This window comes from Schistosoma haematobium, chromosome ZW, assembly GCF_000699445.3.
Source record: "Schistosoma haematobium chromosome ZW, whole genome shotgun sequence".
NCBI classification, from domain to species: domain Eukaryota; kingdom Metazoa; phylum Platyhelminthes; class Trematoda; order Strigeidida; family Schistosomatidae; genus Schistosoma; species Schistosoma haematobium.
In genome coordinates this window covers 38,062,772-38,082,169 of record NC_067195.1, presented here as the reverse complement: position 1 = coordinate 38,082,169, position 19,398 = coordinate 38,062,772, and the positions used below count along the sequence as shown (strand labels likewise).

Below are 19,398 nucleotides of genomic sequence, written 5' to 3'. Positions count from 1 at the left end.
GGTCGATGCAGCCACGACCATGTCTGAAGCCAGCTTGATTCTCTCGTGTTTGCAGTTCACGAGTCTTAGCTAGGTGCCCGATAATTATCGAGGCTGGTATTTTAGATACTATATTAGTTAAACTAATCCCTCTATGGTTATCACAGGATGATTTTAACCCTCTCTTATGTATTGGGACAATCAGTGATTGCAACCAGTCAGATGCGATTACGTCCAACTCCCAGATTTTATCTAAAATATTACTCAGCCTAATCGCTAAAATTGAACTACCACACTTAAAGACCTCTGGAGCCAATCCATCTGGACCAACTGCTCTTCCTCGTTTCAGATTAGCTATAGCCTCTTGAACTTCAGCTAGAGTTGGGGACCCACTTCAATGTTCCATTCAGGCTGTCTGGGAATGTTGAGTAGATGCACAGGGTAGCTGAGGACCAGCTGAACTGTTTCTTAGTGTTCCGCCCACCATTCTAAACGTCTGGGCTGGGAGCAGATAAGATTGTCGTCTTTTTCGAGATCGTCTCACTTACACATGACTTCTTAATTAGTTTCTTTTATTAGTCTGAAGAGCTGTCTAGTGTTACCTACAGCCTCTGCCTATTCCATCTTTTTGCTTTCGTTGCCCACCACTGCTCACGGTCGTTCCTTAGACTTTTGGTTAACGTAGATCTGATTTGTTCTCATTCTTCATTGTCTTCAGAGCCTGACGGGATGAGTTTACGAGAATCTATCAGTGCAATAAACCTAGTAGAAATTCATTAGTTTTCCATAACCCTTTGGTTTAAATTACTAATAGATGTTGCTGTTGTTTCCACAGCTGTTTGTATATCTTCCTAAGCAACATCTGGGTCGGCCTCGTTTTCAGGACTACTTAAGTGTGACCTCAGTTGTTCCTGGATTCTACTTTTAGCTTTCTCGTGACTGAGTCCAATTCTAATGGGTCTTCTTAGTGTGGTTTTTCTGCGTCCATTGCAAAATAAATAGCTACTTCATCCATCGCTACATCTAAATGTTCGGTGGAAGAACATTATAGAGTGCAGACCGCTAACAAGATAACTAAAGCCATGTGAATTTTTAAAGCTACAAAGTAACTATAAACGAAGTTTCTGTTTTTACATAATTAAAACGAACTTAATATGGATGATATCAGTTATTATTAAAATAAAAACCATTGTATTCGAGGAAACTAACCACATGCTTTTCTTTATCATCGTGAAGAGACCACGAACAAAGATTTGAACAGAACATAAATTTACTCTATCTCGTTAGATTTTCGTCAACTGCTTACAACCTATAGTGTTCACAAATCATAATTACAAAATGTATTGGAATTATGTATATGAGTTTGGTTGGAAGTTTTGAACACACATCAGTATACAATAGTAAGGATGTAAAACTTAGGAGATTATATAAAAAAAACAAATATATATCTTATGTGGAAGGGCTCTCTACAACGTTTATAGTAACAAAAGACTGAAGAGCTAGAGAAAAGTTATTACTCAATGATCGGACACTGATAAAAAGCAAACATAAATTGAGTAAAGCTCAATTGTTCAAATGAAACTATTGATCGAAAGAGGGTTGCTCCACTGTCGTTTGGATCAGACGTTTAGTCCAAAGGCTCGAAGTAAGGTACCTTCTACGGTTTAGGTACTTGTGCAGTATCCTAGTCCTCACACAAATCAATGATATCCACGACTGGGAAAATTTTTATTGCTTCAACGCTTTTTCAGTCCAATTGTATTCTCAATCATCTGATAAGATGCGTTTTTATTTTCTTTGTGCTTCGTCACTTATATACTGCTTTTTATTCTCATTTCGCGCATTTTATTTTTTAACATACCCAGCAACTCGACGTGGGGTGCGTACGTTGAAGGCTCTAACGTGTAGTTTGGAGCGGTTTCAGAAAACCTGGGATAGCAATTCGCGCACTAGAATCATTGATTATGATGACAATTGAGGAGGAAGTTTATAGTTGAAAGTCGACGCAGGAGGAATAACAGGAATTGAAGGGGGAGATTGATTATGAATACAGTAATCTCAAGTACTGCTAGAGATGTTTGAGGGAGGTTTTCACTTTCCGGTTGCCCACACCGTGGAAGGGATCTTCTAGAGGCACCTGAAAAGGGAATCAGGTTAGAAGTGGTATTAATGATCTGAGAGTGTGACCGCAGTACCCAAGGGACAACTGTTTGTGGCCGGTCACACACGATTTTGTCGTAATTTGCATGTTACCTCCGTACGTGTTGGAACCTGACTGCCGGAGACGGAAATCCGTGGGGTAAGGCGGGATGTGCATTTTTAGGATCGACCTTTTATAACCCCACCCACGGTCGGGAGGTGTTTATAACCCTGATTTAATGAATTCTCAAAAAGTCGGATCGTAGGCCGTCATTTTTACTGAAAATTAGTAATTCGTGGTTTCTCAGTTGCAATTCATAAAAGATAATTTTATGGCTATGTAGCTGAGTCTACGAAAATAATCAATCATGTTTTCGTCACATTGTTTCAATCTATTTATCTACTGTTGTTAGGATAATTTACAATTTAGAGTATATGATTTGCCTTTAGTTTACAGACGCTAATTTATTTATTTTCAGTACGATATTGCGATCTCTGTTATTATCGCTTAACTATTTGTTTTAATCGATAAATAAAGTAGCTGTAATCAGTAATGGAATAACTTATGTATCGACTGTCGTCTTGATCTTGTTATTTGCTCGTCAACCTTAAATATTTCCCGTCATGTTTCAGTCTATCCATTGGAATTTCAAATCAGTACAAGGCTGTCCATTATTTTTTTGAACTGCGGTAATTGTTACCAGGATATAGTACTGGATTAAAGCGTGTTCTGTGTTGTATTGTGTTTAGGCACGCTGATTAGCTATTTCTTAATCCATCAGCACTAGTAGATACTTGGAGAATACTCTAGAATCTCCTTGTGTAAAAGTTATAAATATACTATTTTTCTTGTGATTTTTATTTCCATTTATTCTTGTTTACTTGGAATATAATTACGTTCCTGCTCAGCCTTGTTCTGCTTTGGGGACTTGTCGAATGCTTCGGTTCGGGCACCCGGGCAGTATCACAGCCCTCACACATATCGAATCAGATTTGTGTGGCGCATATGTATTTGGTGCCTCGTTGTACCAATATCTATGTGTTAAAATAAATAAATAAAATAAATAAGCTGCGTCGTAATATGAGAATTCAGAGCAGTAATATATCCGATATCCTAAAAATAGTAGTCATCCGCGGACCCTCTGATGTTTTCATTTACTCCATATCTCATTAAGTTATTCAATTTCTTTCACAACATCATTTCTTACTAACTGCTGCTACCTTGATGCGGTGGTCGGGCTTGCCTATCATGATGACCCAACCGAGCTATATTGGCTGGAACATATGTTCCTGCAGGTTCTACCATGCCAGGCAGGTCGATTGGTGAACGGTAAGACTAAAAGCAGCAACTCAAGGTCTGAGGGCGAAGTCGTACTGCTGACTGCAGAGAGGTGTGACAGCAGTAAGGTGTTTCCCTCGGACGACCAGCATGACAGCGATGCTGCCTTCCCACAAGGAGGGGTGGGGTTAGAAAAGGTCGACCCTAAAAATGTCACACCTCACCTTACCTCATGGATTTCCGTCTCCGGCGGTAAGGCCCTTTGAAGAACGGAGCTAACACGTCAAAAACCTTCCACAAAAAGGCCGTGTGCGACCGGCCTCAAGCAGTTGTCCCTTGGGCTCTGCGGTCACGCTCCCAGGTCGTCAAGACCAACACTAATCCAATTTCCTTTTCAGGTTCCTCAAGAAATACCCTTCCACGGTGTGGGCAGCCGGGAAGTGACACCAGCCCTCATACCCGTAACAGCACACGAGACCAAGTTGGTCACATTCAAATCCTTCCTACACCTCCTAATACCTCTCTTATCTCCCCGACTAACCCTCCTCACGTCTCTTTATCACCTCGCACCGCTAGGGCAAACGATTCGAGTACGTGGAAGGCTATTCCTGGTCTCCTGAAACCACGCTCTAAACTACACGTAGGAGCTTTTAACGTACGAACACTTTGCCAAATAGGACAGCAGGCTTCCTTAGCTAGGACTTTCGAATCTCGCGCCATCGATGTGTGCTGCGTCTCCGAAACGCGTATACAGGATCCGAGTAGCGTCATTCATTTAACCTCACCATGCCAAAATAAAGAACCGACTCGATTTACGCTTCGTGTATCTGGAAGCCCTGATTCTGCTTCCCGTGGCCTCGCCGGCGTAGGTATAGCATTGAGTTGTAGGGCAGAACTAGCTCTCTTAGACTGGTTACCAGTAGACAGTCGTTTGTGCGCTGTCCGACTAAACGGAAGTGTAAGGATCCGAAAAGATAGGGACACTCGTCGTTGGCTCTTCGTCGTTTCTGCCTATTCTCCCACTGACTGCAGCTCGGATGATGTAAAAGATGAGTTTTACAGAAAGCTCTCCGACCTTTTCCGAAAAGCTAGGCGCTCTGATGTAGTAATAATGACCGGTGACTTTAATGCTCAAGTAGGTAAACTAAGCGAAAGGGAAAGACACCTAGGCGGATCTTATGGTGTCGCGGCTCAAAGAACAGATAATGGCGACCATCTGTTGCAGCTATGCTCAGATAACCGCCTGTTCCTTGCAAATACTAACTTTAAGCATAAGGAAAAACATCTTTTAACATGGCGACCACCTAATTCGTCCCGACGTTGGACCCAAATAGATCACATCGCTATCAGCTACCGATGGAGGGGCTCGATAGAAGACAGTCGCTCATTCTGGAGCACATGCTTAGATTCAAATCATGCTCTAGTACGAGCGCGTATTTGTTTGCGTCTTACTGGACGTAGGAAAGACGCTGCAAGTAAACCTCTTAGAGGCCTACTTAATGATAGTCAAGCTAAGAGTATATTTCAGGAACAACTAGGAAAACAGTTAGGCAGCCATGTATGTGATGCCCACCCCGATGCAGCATGGAATGATATCCGAAAAGCTGTGGAAACATCAGTGATATCTGCTAGTAAGGTAAACCAGAAGGTTAGGAAGCAACACTGGATCTCAGCAGCATCTATCGCACTGATAGATGCTCGGAAACTCATTCCACCTGGCTCTGAACATAATGAAGAGCGGAGTCAGCTTAAGCGCAAGCTGACAAGAAGTCTACGCAATGATCGCGAACAGTGGTGGGTAGCGAAAGCAAGAGAGATGGAAAAGGCAGCGGCAATAGGTAATAGCAGACAATTGTTCAGACTCGTTAGGGAAACCGGTATTAGGAACCCGACTGTTAGCGAAACAATCTCAGAGAAAGATGAACATATTATACATTCTCAATCCAGGAGATTGGATCGATGGGCAGAACACTAGGGATCAGTTCAACTGGCCTTCAGCCACACTTCGGTTTCCCACGATCTCTAGTCAACCTGAATGGAAAGTTAATGTAGGTCCTCCGTCCCTTTACGAAGTTGAAAAAGCCATAGGAAATCTGAAACGAGGGAGAGCAGCAGGCCCTGACAGGTTTACTCCTGAGATTTTTAAGTATGGTGGTCCAGTATTAGCAATGAGATTAACCGAGGTCTTAGGTAGAATTTGGGAACTGGACGTATTCCCATCTGACTGGTCTCAATCACTGATTGTGCCAGTCTATAAGAAAGGACAAAAGTCCTCTTGTGACAATCACAGAGGAATCAGTTTGACTAATATAGTGTCTAAAATATTAGCCTCAATAATACTTCGACGCCTAACTAAAGCTCGTGAAGAACAGACTAGAGAAAACCAGGCTGGTTTTCGACCTGGACGTGGTTGTATAGACCAGATATTCACACTACGTCAGGTTCTAGAACACAGACACCCCACAATGGTAGTATTTATCGACCTCAAGGCGGCATTCGACTCTGTTGATCGTGAGGTTCTATGGCAGTTGTTGTCACTGAAAGGAGTACCAAAGAAGTACATTAACCTTGTAAAGGCTCTCTACTCGAACGCAACTGGTCGAGTGAGAGCTTATGGCGAACTGTCATCAGAATTGATTACCTCAAGTGGTGTTCGTCAGGGCTGTCCACTCTCCCCATTCTTGTTCAACTTTGTCATTGACGTACTTTTAGAGATAACACTTGCCTCATCTAAATTTACAGGGGTTGAACTTCTACCAGGAGGGTCACTTGTTGACTTGGAATATGCAGATGACATAGTTTTATTTGGTGAAGACGCTGACAAAATGCAGAGTCTTCTGACCACTCTAAGCAACAATGCAAGCATGTTCGGGATGCGATTCTCTCCCTCGAAATGTAAAATGTTGCTTCGGGATTGGGTTACATCGACACACGGACTAGTGATAGGGAGTGAAGTAGTTGAGTGTGTCGACCGCTTCACTTATCTTGGAAGTCTCATCAGCCCTTGTGGTTTAGTGTGTGACGAAATCTCAGCATGGATACAGAAGGCTCGACTAGCTTTTGCCAACTTGCGTCATTTATAGCGTAGGCGAGATATCCGTCTATCAACTAAAGGATGTGTTTTTACTGCGCAGCAGTTCGTTCCATCCTACTTTATCGCTGTGAAACATGGCCGGTAAGAGTAGAGGATATCCGTAGGTTACTAGTATTTGATCATAGGTGGCACAAGTCCATGAAGTCACTGACAAGTGAGCTGAGTCATGTTGGTAGGTGTAAACTACCTGGTTGGGGACCGCGAGATGATAGCAACCGATGGTTAGAGACCCTGAATGACATGGCTCAAAATCGTTTGCAATGGCGCAGGTGCATCCACTCTCTGTGTTCTCCAAATTCTAATCTTCTGAATTCTTCATGTCCCTTTTTTCCTCTTCCCAAATTTACTTCACTGTATTATACTCTTTAAATAACATCTCCAAACACTAATTTTCCTGATTACTGCTTATACTCTTATTACCTCTACCACTACGGGATTTGAATCGACAAGTGCATCTCTGTGCTAATGTGGTGTGGCAACTCTAACTGATGTACGTACGTACGAAGTTCTACGTTGTTACTGACTGACTGACTGACTGACCGACTGATGCTGACTAATGAAACTACACCCATCCTTCATCTGGGAAATTATCCGTGAATGCAAGTGAATAATGGTGTGCTTCCAGAAAATTAAATATTTACATATGATTGTTTACTAATTTCTCCATCTTCTCATTTAATTTTTTCTTCTGAATTATACTGATGTTTTATATAATATCAGGTGAAAATGTTATCTTAGCTGAGAGTAAGTTTATGTAGACAATATACAATGTACCAGTAAGTTATTTGTCCTAACTCCGAGGTTTTTCACATCTGTGTTTTATCATGATTGGTGTAACCCAAACAAGTAAACAGGTCTGTTCATGGCCCTATTGGATCGAGCTTAAAGTAAATTGTTAATGTACTGTACCCAACTCCTTGTTTAAAAAAATCTCAAAGATTGGCACGATTCCCTTCTGATGTCTGTTTCGAAAACAGCCTGTTTAGTGACGATTATAGTGAAATCGTTTAGCAAGTTGTTAGTATATAACAGACTGTCGTTGAGTTGTGGGTGTACGAGAAAATAAGTATCGTCAAGCACAAAAGTGTTTTTATGTTGGTCTTCACCGACCTTTTTTATCTCAGAATTCTCGTTATGTTTTTATTTTAGTAAGCTGACATGTCTTGACCACATTTTTCCATAACTTTGTCCCTTGTTTGTTTCACTTCGAGTATGACATATTTTTAGGTAGTCAAAAATATGTTCTTCACAGTGTTTATTCCCAATTACTGTGAATTCACACAGGTTTTTAAAGTTATCTTAGCCTAATCTGAGGACTGCATTTTTAGATGAATTATTCTTTGATAAGATTAAATAATCCAACTATGATAACTGTTAACACTATAGGGGCAAATGGTAAATGATCATCTAACGTGGTCTTAACTTTGTTGTTTTCTGGAGTACCGAACATATACAATCGATCATGTTTTTAACTATGTGATTTTAAGGAGTTATTAAAAATAAACAATGAATCGTTTCAGACACACTTTAATCTTATGATTTGAATTTACTGCTCTTCAATGATTGTGGAAAAAACTCATTATTAAGTCGCTGTGGTTTCACGGACTGAAGAGCAGATTCTTATTATTAATATGATCAGTTTTCAAACGACCCATAAGTCTTCTCATGAAAACAATTTCTTTTATTCACTTTTTTGCAGCTGGAATATCATAATGATGTTTTGGTGGTTGGTTCTGGGAATGGCTCAATTTATGTTTGGTCTTGTGTAGAGAGAATTAATTCACTGACTACTTCATACTAAGCCACGAATGTTAACGTTAATCGATCAACATGTTTTCTCTTGGAAACTAATATCATTTTTATGTTGAAGAATTTTTAGTGTTTTTATCTTTCATATGCTAATATAAATTTGAGTTTAGTTGTGCAGTAGCATGAGGCGATTTAAACTTTTTATATGGTGAGCACTTTGAATTAGTCTTTTTACAGACAATTTAGAACAACATATGTAAGCGAACAATATTGTTTTCGATTTGATCTTCATCAGGCTTTACTCCAATATACAGTATTATTTATATGTATATACGAAATTACTATCGTATTCCTACCAATTTTCCTTATGGGGTTCGATCTCATCTCTTACAAATTTCAGAAGCTATAGGAATTCGAGCTAACAATCCAAGTCTTTGTATTCATAAGCAATTTGTAACATTTTTGTCTCTCCCTTGGCCTTAAGTGGTTTTATTTGTGATTATTTTCCATACTCTTTGTTCGCTTATTTTTCTTCACCACCTCCCACCTTTTTTTATACACGCTTCATTGTTCAATTATCTGAACACTTATTACATAATCTTATAATTTCATGAATATTATTTCAGTGTCTACATTTTTCAATCATTGACCTATTTCTCATTATGAAACTTATTATTCTTATCACAACTAGTACACCTGTTATCACTATCACTTTGTACCTCTTACCTATTATGTATATTTATTACACTGTTATCATTGCCTCACAAACTACCTTGATTGGTTCAATAATTTCGTATATGCATATAAATATTACTGTATCTTAGAGTAAAGCCTGATGACGATCCAATCGAAAACAATATTGTTCGCTTATATATGGCGTCCTAATTTATCACATGGGAATTTTTCAAATATACAATTTATACCTCAAAGTTCTCGTGCTTCTTGAGTGTGAGCTGTAAAACATTGTCAATAGTGAGATGGTGGAGAAGATTTATAGCTCAGGTGGATGATTTTGGTGCTGTTTTCTTCTCTGAGCTGGATGGTTTGGTCGTGGAGCTTTCATCGTTCTTCTGAACGACATCATCAGCACAAACTTCAGATTGAAGTGAAGTGTTCGAATTTCTCCATATGTGTTTCACAGCTTGTTCTGTGCACCTCGATGTTGATTGGTTCTTGTTGACCTTAAATTTATCATTGTTTACTTCTTTGTTTTGGTTGTGTCTCCCATTGGTTTGATTTTTGTTCCTATATTTATGCATGATTTTCCTGATTGGTTGATAAATTGGATTGATTTCAATATGTTTGTTGATTGCTGATTGACCTGAGTGCCAAGCTTCTAAAAATTCTCTGGTGTTTTTGGAGTTTCCTCTGTCTAAGATTTCTACATTTTCCCAATCGAATGAATGTCCGTAGTTATCCACGTGTATTGATATAAGTGAAGAGATATCATGGCGTTTGACTGCTAATTGACGTTCGTGTAGGCGTAGGTGGAGGGGCGTCCGCTTTGTCCGATGTAGTGTTTGTCGCAGTTGGTACAATTTATTTTGTAGATGATGTTTGATTTGTTTTCCTTTGTTATTTCATCTTTTGGTTTGCATAGGATTGATTGTAATGATTTTGTTGGTTTGTGTGCCACACCTATCCCGAAGGTTTTCAGCAGTCTCGTTGTTACTTACTTACTTACTTACTTACGCCTGTTACTCCCAATGGAGCATAGGCCGCTGACCAGCATTCTCCAACCCACTCTATCCTGGGCCTTCTTTTCTAGTTCCATCCAATTCTTGTTCATTTTTCTCATGTCTATCTCCATTTTTCGGCGTAATGTGTTCTTTGGTCTTCCTCTTTTCCTTTGACCTTCAGGATTCCATGTGAGGGCTTGTCTTGTGACACAGTTGGGTGCTTTCCTCAATGTGTGTCCTATCCACTTCCAGCGCTTCTTCCTGATTTCTTCCTCCGCTGGGATCTGGTTTGTTCTCTCCCACAGTAGGTTGTTGCTAATAGTGTCCGGCCAATGGATCTGAAGTATTTTGCGTAGACAATTGTTAATAAACACCTGTATTTTCTGGATGATGGCTTTTGTAGTTCTCCAGGTTTCTGCCCCATACAGTAGAACTGTCTTGACATTTGTATTGAAAATCCTGACCTTGGTGTTGGTTGACAGTTGCTTTGAGTTCCAGATGTTCCTCAGTTGTAAATATGCTGCTCTTGCTTTGCCGATCCGCGCCTTCACATCTGCATCAGATCCACCCTGTTCATCAATGATGCTGCCCAAATACGTAAAGGTTTTTACATCTTCCAAATCTTCTCCGTCAATTGTGATTGCATTGGTGCATTCTGTGTTGTATCGGAGAATCCTGCTTTTCCCTTTGTGTATATTGAGACCTATTGCTGCTGAGGCTGCTGCCACACTGTTTGTCTTCTCCTGCATCTGTTGTTGCGTTTGGGATAGAAGGGCCAGATCGTCTGCGAAGTCTAGATCATCCAACTGCATCTTAGATGTCCATTGTATCCCGCACTTTCATTCAGACGTTGACGTCTTCATGATCCAGTCGATCACCAGGAGAAAGAGAAAGGGTGAGAGTAAGCAACCTTGCCTAACACCGGTCTTCACTTTGAATGACTTTGTCAACTGTCCTCCATGCACGATTTTGCAGTGTAATCCATCATATGAGTTCTGTATGATATTGACTATCTTCTGAGGCACGCCGTAGTGTCGAAGAAGTTTCCATAGTGTTGTTCTGTCCACGCTATCAAATGCCTTTTCGTAGTCAATGAAGTTGATGTAGAGTGATGAATTCCATTCAATTGATTGTTCCACAATGATCCGTAGAGTTGCGATTTGGTCTGTACACGATCTATCCTTACGGAATCCTGCCTGTTGGTCACGAAGTTGGGCGTCTACGCAGTCCTTCATCCTGTTTAACAATACCCTGTTGAAGAATTTTCCTGGTATTGAGAGAAGAGTGATACCCTGTAGTTATCACACTTGCTGAGATCGCCTTTCTTCGGTATCTTGATCAGAAGTCCTTCTTTCCAGTCTGTTGGTACTTGTTCCTCATCCCAAATCTTATTGAAGAGAATGTGGAGTATCCTTGCAGTTGCCGCTACGTCTGCTTTTAGTGCCTCTGCTGGGATGTTGTCCGGTCCTGCTGCTTTACCACTCTTGATTTGTCTGATGGCCATGCTGATTTCTTCAATTGTTGGTGGGCCAACATTAATTGGGAGGTCCGTGGGTGCTGCTTCGATGTTGGGTGGGTTCAGTGGAGCTGGTCGATTCAACAGTTCTTTGAAGTGTTCTACCCACCTGTTTTGTTGCTCTTCAATGTTGGTGATTACCTTGCCTTCCTTGCTTTTCACTGGTCGTTCTGGTTTGCGGCGATTTCCAGAGAGTTTCTTTGTCGTGTCATACAATTGTCTCATGTTTCCTTCTCTTGCAGCCTTTTCCGCCGTCGTTGCTAAATCTTCCACATATTTACGTTTGTCGGTTCTGATGCTCCTCTTCACTTGTTTGTTTATTTCCGTGTATTCAGCTTGTGCCTTGGCTTTTTCTGCTCTTGTTCGGCTGGTATTGATCGCTGCCTTCTTGTTCCTCCTTTCTAGAATCTTATCCAGTGTATCAACAGTGATCCATTCCTTGTGGTGGTGCTTCTTGTGACCCAGGACCTCATGACATGTTGAAGTGATTGCCTCTTTGATCCCCTTCCAGTTGCTCTCCACAGTAGTTCCTTCTCCATTGAGTAGATCATGAAAGGCCTGGAACTTGTTGCTGAGGTCTATCTTGAATTTGTTGAGTTTGTTAGTATCCTGGAGAAAGGCCGTGTTGAACTTTTGTGATACTGTCTGCCCCGTTGTCCAGTGCTTCTTGAGTTTCATTTTCATCTTGGCGACCAGTAAGTGATGATCTCGTTGTGGTTTCTGATATTCCTTGTATGTACGGTAGGGTGATCCTTTTGTTGATTTTTGTGCTTGACTTGGGTTCTGATGCTGTGTGCTGTTGGTGCTTTTTGATGAAGTTGATTGGGTAGCCGTTCTTTTGAAATATGTCCTTCAGGTATTTCTCTTCATTTTTTCGTGCTGCCAGTGTGTTGCAGTGTGTCCTCGCCCTCTTGAACAATGTGTGTACGCAGTTGATTTTGTGAGCTCTTGGGTTGTTGCTGTTGTAATTGAGGATTTGATCTGTATGAGTCGGTTTCCTATATACTTGAGTTTCCAGTTTTCCTGTATCGGTTCTAGTGATCAATATATCCAAGAATGCCAGTCGGTTGTTTGACTCCTGTTCCATTGTAAACTTGATGTCGTTGAAAACGTTGTTGATCAGTTTGTATGTGTTTTCCAGTTCATCCTTTTTGACGATGACAAAGGTGTCGTCTACGTAGCGAATCTAAATTTTTGGCTTGATCACTGGTAATATCGTGGCTTCTAGTCTTTGCATCACTGCTTCTGCGATCAGTCCTGATATTGGTGATCCCATTGGTGTCCCTTTTGTTTGTTCGTAGATTTTGTTGTTGAATTGAAAATATGTTGTTAGGCATAAATCGATGAGTTCCAGTATACTTTTAATTTGAAGCGTCGTGTATTTGGTGAGATTTGTGTCGTTGTTGAGTAGCAGGGATATAGTTTCTTTTGCTAGCTGTGGTTCAATTGAGGTGAACAGTGCTGTTACGTCGAAGGATATCATGAGTTCGTCGTTGTTGATTTGAATATCCTTAATTTGGTCCAGGAATTGTGTAGGGGATTTGATTGAGTGTTTGGCTGAATCTACTAGATGTCTCAGTATTCGTGAAATTTCTTTTGACAAATTGTATGTTGGCGTTCCGGGGAGTGCTACTATTGGACGTAGTGGAATGTTTGGTTTGTGTATTTTGGGTCTACCGTAGAATCGAGAGAGTACTGGTCCACTGGATTTCATTCTCCATTGGTCTTGTTTTGTTATTTCTCCTGCTTTGACTAGCTTGTTTAAAGTCTTTGAGATTTGATTGTCTAATTTTTTGACGGGATTTGTGTCCATCAGTTCGTATGTGCTCTTATCTTCGAGTAGTTCTTCGGCTTTGTTGATGTATTCTTTGTCCATGATTACTGTGGTGCATCCCTTGTCCGCTGGTATTATGATAATATCTTTTCTATTTCTGAGTTCTTTCGAGGCCTTTTGTTCTTGTGGAGTCAGTTGGTTGTTTTCTTTCACCTGTTGACAGATCTGTCAAAACAACCACTAACAAATACGGAAGAACACCTGCTCCAAAAAGGATTAAACTACAATACAAGCGACGCCTCAAAGCTACAGTTCTTCGCAGCACTAGAGTCATCACTCAAAACTTCCGGAATAAGTGAAGAAACACAACAAGAAATTAGGCAAACTATTGTACCGATAACTCAACATGTGAAAGAAAACAAACAAGTGAAGAGGAGCATCAGAACCGACAAACGTAAATATGTGGAAGATTTAGCAACGACGGCGGAAAAGGCTGCAAGAGAAGGAAACATGAGACAATTGTATGACACGACAAAGAAACTCTCTGGAAATCGCCGCAAACCAGAACGACCAGTGAAAAGCAAGGAAGGCAAGGTAATCACCAACATTGAAGAGCAACAAAACAGGTGGGTAGAACACTTCAAAGAACTGTTGAATCGACCAGCTCCACTGAACCCACCCAACATCGAAGCAGCACCCACGGACCTCCCAATTAATGTTGGCCCACCAACAATTGAAGAAATCAGCATGGCCATCAGACAAATCAAGAGTGGTAAAGCAGCAGGACCGGACAACATCCCAGCAGAGGCACTAAAAGCAGACGTAGCGGCAACTGCAAGGATACTCCACATTCTCTTCAATAAGATTTGGGATGAGGAACAAGTACCAACAGACTGGAAAGAAGGACTTCTGATCAAGATACCGAAGAAAGGCGATCTCAGCAAGTGTGATAACTACAGGGGTATCACTCTTCTCTCAATACCAGGAAAATTCTTCAACAGGGTATTGTTAAACAGGATGAAGGACTGCGTAGACGCCCAACTTCGTGACCAACAGGCAGGATTCCGTAAGGATAGATCGTGTACAGACCAAATCGCAACTCTACGGATCATTGTGGAACAATCAATTGAATGGAATTCATCACTCTACATCAACTTCATTGACTACGAAAAGGCATTTGATAGCGTGGACAGAACAACACTATGGAAACTTCTTCGACACTACGGCGTGCCTCAGAAGATAGTCAATATCATACAGAACTCATATGATGGATTACACTGCAAAATCGTGCATGGAGGACAGTTGACAAAGTCATTCAAAGTGAAGACCGGTGTTAGGCAAGGTTGCTTACTCTCACCCTTTCTCTTTCTCCTGGTGATCGACTGGATCATGAAGACGTCAACGTCTGAATGAAAGTGCGGGATACAATGGACATCTAAGATGCAGTTGGATGATCTAGACTTCGCAGACGATCTGGCCCTTCTATCCCAAACGCAACAACAGATGCAGGAGAAGACAAACAGTGTGGCAGCAGCCTCAGCAGCAATAGGTCTCAATATACACAAAGGGAAAAGCAGGATTCTCCGATACAACACAGAATGCACCAATGCAATCACAATTGACGGAGAAGATTTGGAAGATGTAAAAACCTTTACGTATTTGGGCAGCATCATTGATGAACAGGGTGGATCTGATGCAGATGTGAAGGCGCGGATCGGCAAAGCAAGAGCAGCATATTTACAACTGAGGAACATCTGGAACTCAAAGCAACTGTCAACCAACACCAAGGTCAGGATTTTCAATACAAATGTCAAGACAGTTCTACTGTATGGGGCAGAAACCTGGAGAACTACAAAAGCCATCATCCAGAAAATACAGGTGTTTATTAACAATTGTCTACGCAAAATACTTCAGATCCATTGGCCGGACACTATTAGCAACAACCTACTGTGGGAGAGAACAAACCAGATCCCAGCGGAGGAAGAAATCAGGAAGAAGCGCTGGAAGTGGATAGGACACACATTGAGGAAAGCACCCAACTGTGTCACAAGACAAGCCCTCACATGGAATCCTGAAGGTCAAAGGAAAAGAGGAAGACCAAAGAACACATTACGCCGAAAAATGGAGATAGACATGAGAAAAATGAACAAGAATTGGATGGAACTAGAAAAGAAGGCCCAGGATAGAGTGGGTTGGAGAATGCTGGTCAGCGGCCTATGCTCCATTGGGAGTAACAGGCGTAAGTAAGTAAGTAAGTAACAACGAGACTGCTGAAAACCTTCGGGATAGGTGTGGCACACAAACCAACAAAATCATTACAATCAATCCTATGCAAACCAAAAGATGAAATAACAAAGGAAAACAAATCAAACATCATCTACAAAATAAATTGTACCAACTGCGACAAACACTACATCGGACAAAGCGGACGCCCCCTCCACCTACGCCTACACGAACGTCAATTAGCAGTCAAACGCCATGATATCTCTTCACTTATATCAATACACGTGGATAACTACGGACATTCATTCGATTGGGAAAATGTAGAAATCTTAGACAGAGGAAACTCCAAAAACACCAGAGAATTTTTAGAAGCTTGGCACTCAGGTCAATCAGCAATCAACAAACATATTGAAATCAATCCAATTTATCAACCAATCAGGAAAATCATGCATAAATATAGGAACAAAAATCAAACCAATGGGAGACACAACCAAAACAAAGAAGTAAACAATGATAAATTTAAGGTCAACAAGAACCAATCAACATCGAGGTGCACAGAACAAGCTGTGAAACACATATGGAGAAATTCGAACACTTCACTTCAATCTGAAGTTTGTGCTGATGATGTCGTTCAGAAGAACGATGAAAGCTCCACGACCAAACCATCCAGCTCAGCGAACTAAACACCAGGAAAATTGGTCAATAGTGTTTTTCGACTAATTGATTGTCGGTAGTTTGTTACCATCATCAATCCAGTCACTGTTTATATCAAAGAAACCAACTTTTAAAAAATATGGTTATTGTACTGTTTCTTTGTTGATCTTAATCTTTCGCCATAAAATCTTCAGCGCGGTTCTCAATATAGTTGCAGGCGATTACTTAGCATATACTTCTGGTTTTCTATTCATAGCATATATATTTCATATTTCGTTACTTTGTAAAATGTTTGGGAACTGTAGCTTTCAATATCTGATGACAAAACACTAGTCAGTCAGCTACAACGTAGGACCAGGCACATATATGCATCGGTCACACTGGATTAGCACAGCAAGATTAAAGCCGGATTAATAGTACTTACTTCAATGGTAGTGATATATATTAGTACGTAGAAAGATATGAAGCGATTTGAATCTCTCATTTTAAGGGAAGACAAAGACTGTATACACCGACGCCATTGTGATCGATTCTGAGCCACGTCACCCAGTCTTCAACCGCTGGTTACGATATTTGCGTGGACACCAACCAAGTAGTCTACATCTACCAACATGACTCAGACCAGAAGTTAGTGACTTCAAGCGCTGATGCCTCGTTTTGCTTTGGCCGCCCCCAACTTTCTTCCAACCATCCCCAACACCGGTTAGCATTGCGCGTCGTGGTAATCGGTGTTCAGGCATACGCAACACGTGACCCAACCATCTCAGTCGATGAAGATTCACAACCTCATCAACTGATTTACCATCATTCCCCAATACCCTACGTCTAACCTCACTATTACTTACCCGGTGAGCCAAGCAGATACCAGTATTATTTCTAAAACATCTGTTGTCAAATACTAGTAGCTTACGAGTATCTTCTACCCTCAATGGTCGCGTTTCGCAGCCGTAAAGTAGAACAGATCGAACTGCTGCGCAGTATACTCGTCCCTTAATTGAGAGACGGATATCTCGCCTTCGCCATAGGTGACGTAAGTTGGCAAAAGCCAAGCGAGCTTTTCGAGTCTGTGCAGATTTCGTCGGACACCTACCCATTACGGCTGATCAGACTTTCAAGATAACCGAAGTTGTCAACGCGTTCGACTACTTCACTCCCTAGCCTTAGTTCAGGTGTTGACACGGACCAGTCCTGAAGCAACAATTCGCAATTAGAGCGAGAGAAACGCATCACAAACCTCCTGGGCATTTTATCAGCGTCTTCACCAAACCGAACTATATCATTGCGTATCCTAAGTCGATAAACGGACCTCCTGGTAGGAGATCAATTCCCGAAAATTCAGTCAACGAGAACATTGTTTCCATCAGTAGGTCTATGATGAAATTGAACAAAAATGGAGATAGTGGACAGCCTTGACGGACACCACTTGAGGTTGAAAAATCAGAAGACAGTTCGCCATAACCTCTGACTAAACTGGTAGTGTTCGAGTAAAGAGCCCTGAGTCAGTCAGGTTAAACGTGACTGTAAAACGTAGGATTTTAATAACATTTCTAGTATTATAGAAAAATGTTTGTAAGATCTCAACACTTAGAATCTGAAAATTCTAACATTTCATCAGCCAAGCTAATATAAAACTATTCAGGTTAATAAAGGAAGGCCGAACTGTGGCAAAATGATTTTGTATATGTGCCTGTAATTTAGCGGTGAAGCAGCCATAAAATTGCTGTTACTAAAGTTGCACAGAGCAACTCAAAAAATCTTTTAATGTCGGTAAATTACAATCATTGTTGTCTACACATCCGATATTGGAAGATATATTACTTAGACTAGCCGCCTCCAATATCAATCAGTTTAACTGCTATCGTAGAGCGAATTATATTGACAGGTGTCTCAAGAATTTGTATTTTCGTGCTCGCTAGTACCTCCCAGTAACGTTAAGCAAAGGTATAGTTAAAACTTTTGACAGCTTGATTTTAGCTCATTTAGTACAAAATTGAACAATCATTCATAATTATATATCGTAATGCCTAAATCCTCCAGATGGTTGTAGCAGTTGCTATTCGGTTAAAAATGTCGGAGCTTGGCGTCCAGAACAAGTATGTTCAACCGCAAATTTTACCTTGGCCAACTTCTGTCCTAATTAGTTAATAGTTATGGGGTGACGTAATTATATTATTGTTCATTTTCATATCCTGAACTTAATCACACATTTATTATTATTTGTCATTATTATTACCACCCTTGCTAGTCTTTTTGAGGTATTTATTCAACATCCACCCCTATCTAAAAATTGTCTAATTCATATTATTCTACGTATTGCGTAAGCTCCAATTTGTAATGACACTATCGTCTCTCTCCATAATAATTATATTTATTTTGAGCATTCATCTAACGTATAAATTTATCCAAATCAACACTTTATATTAGTCATCCTAACATGGACGAATTTTTTTGATATTAAAAACGATCTTAAATCAACATGCTATAATTTTAAATGATGTACAATGCCTTAGGCCTGGTCAATTTTATGGATATTAATTTGTATATATAATTTTGGAACCTGAAGAGAATTTATTGAAACGTTTATTCTTCGTTCGTATATCTGCGTCTTAATATGATAGGAATTTTCTACAAAGATAACTTCGGCAATTCCACTATTTGTGAGAATCTGGTTATGTGCGAGGACTGGTTTGTATTGAGATCACCTCATTTAAAATACGTTCTAGATTAACTTACTGTGGTGAAGCGATAAAACCACTTGGCATTTGTTCTGCTACTTCCCTCAAATTAAAAGAGCTCAAACTCAATATTGGTCACATGCTAGTCTACCGGGTAATTCCATTATTTATATCCCGTTAGTGCCCCGTGATTCGTTTTGTGTGGTCTGTCAATAATGTAAATGTTTCGATTGGTTATGTTTGAGTCAGGTTTAACAATACATTAGAAGCAAAAATATGTAAGTCATGGCAAGTGTGAATTTGTCAGTCATGTGTTTGATGACTAATAATCTAAGGATGGATAGCGAGCATAATAAGTTCTGTTTACTTGAAAATTACGGTCAGTGATTTATTTTATCACTCTCATATACGTGTGGACCATCTCAGACTAATGTTTGTAGTCGCTGAATATAATACCTGATGAAATCCCGTGTTTTCTATTTGTCGCTGTTATATGAGCCAAGCCCAATATTTTTGTCGAGACAGCGATATTTATACTCGCTTTCTTACTTGCATGGTCACATGAATCTCGTCATGTTATTCAGATTATGGTTATATGGTTTGAACACTGTAAACTGCATCACCAGATCCTGTCTTT

The 19,398-nt window shown here is 40.4% G+C and overlaps 1 protein-coding gene across 2 annotated transcripts in view; it reads left to right on the top strand.

Annotated features, from left to right (window-relative positions):
• The window catches only part of FBXW9 (F-box/WD repeat-containing protein 9), a 38,796-nt gene extending 29,502 nt beyond the window's left edge, over positions 1–9,294 (top strand). For both annotated transcript variants that reach the window (XM_051211304.1, XM_012946465.3), the window contains one exon: positions 8,191–9,294. In XM_051211304.1, coding sequence (XP_051071344.1) covers positions 8,191–8,292 — 102 coding nt within the window. In that variant the 3' untranslated portion in view covers positions 8,293–9,294. The remainder of the gene's footprint in view (positions 1–8,190) is intronic.
• Positions 9,295–19,398: the final 10,104 nt, after the last annotated feature.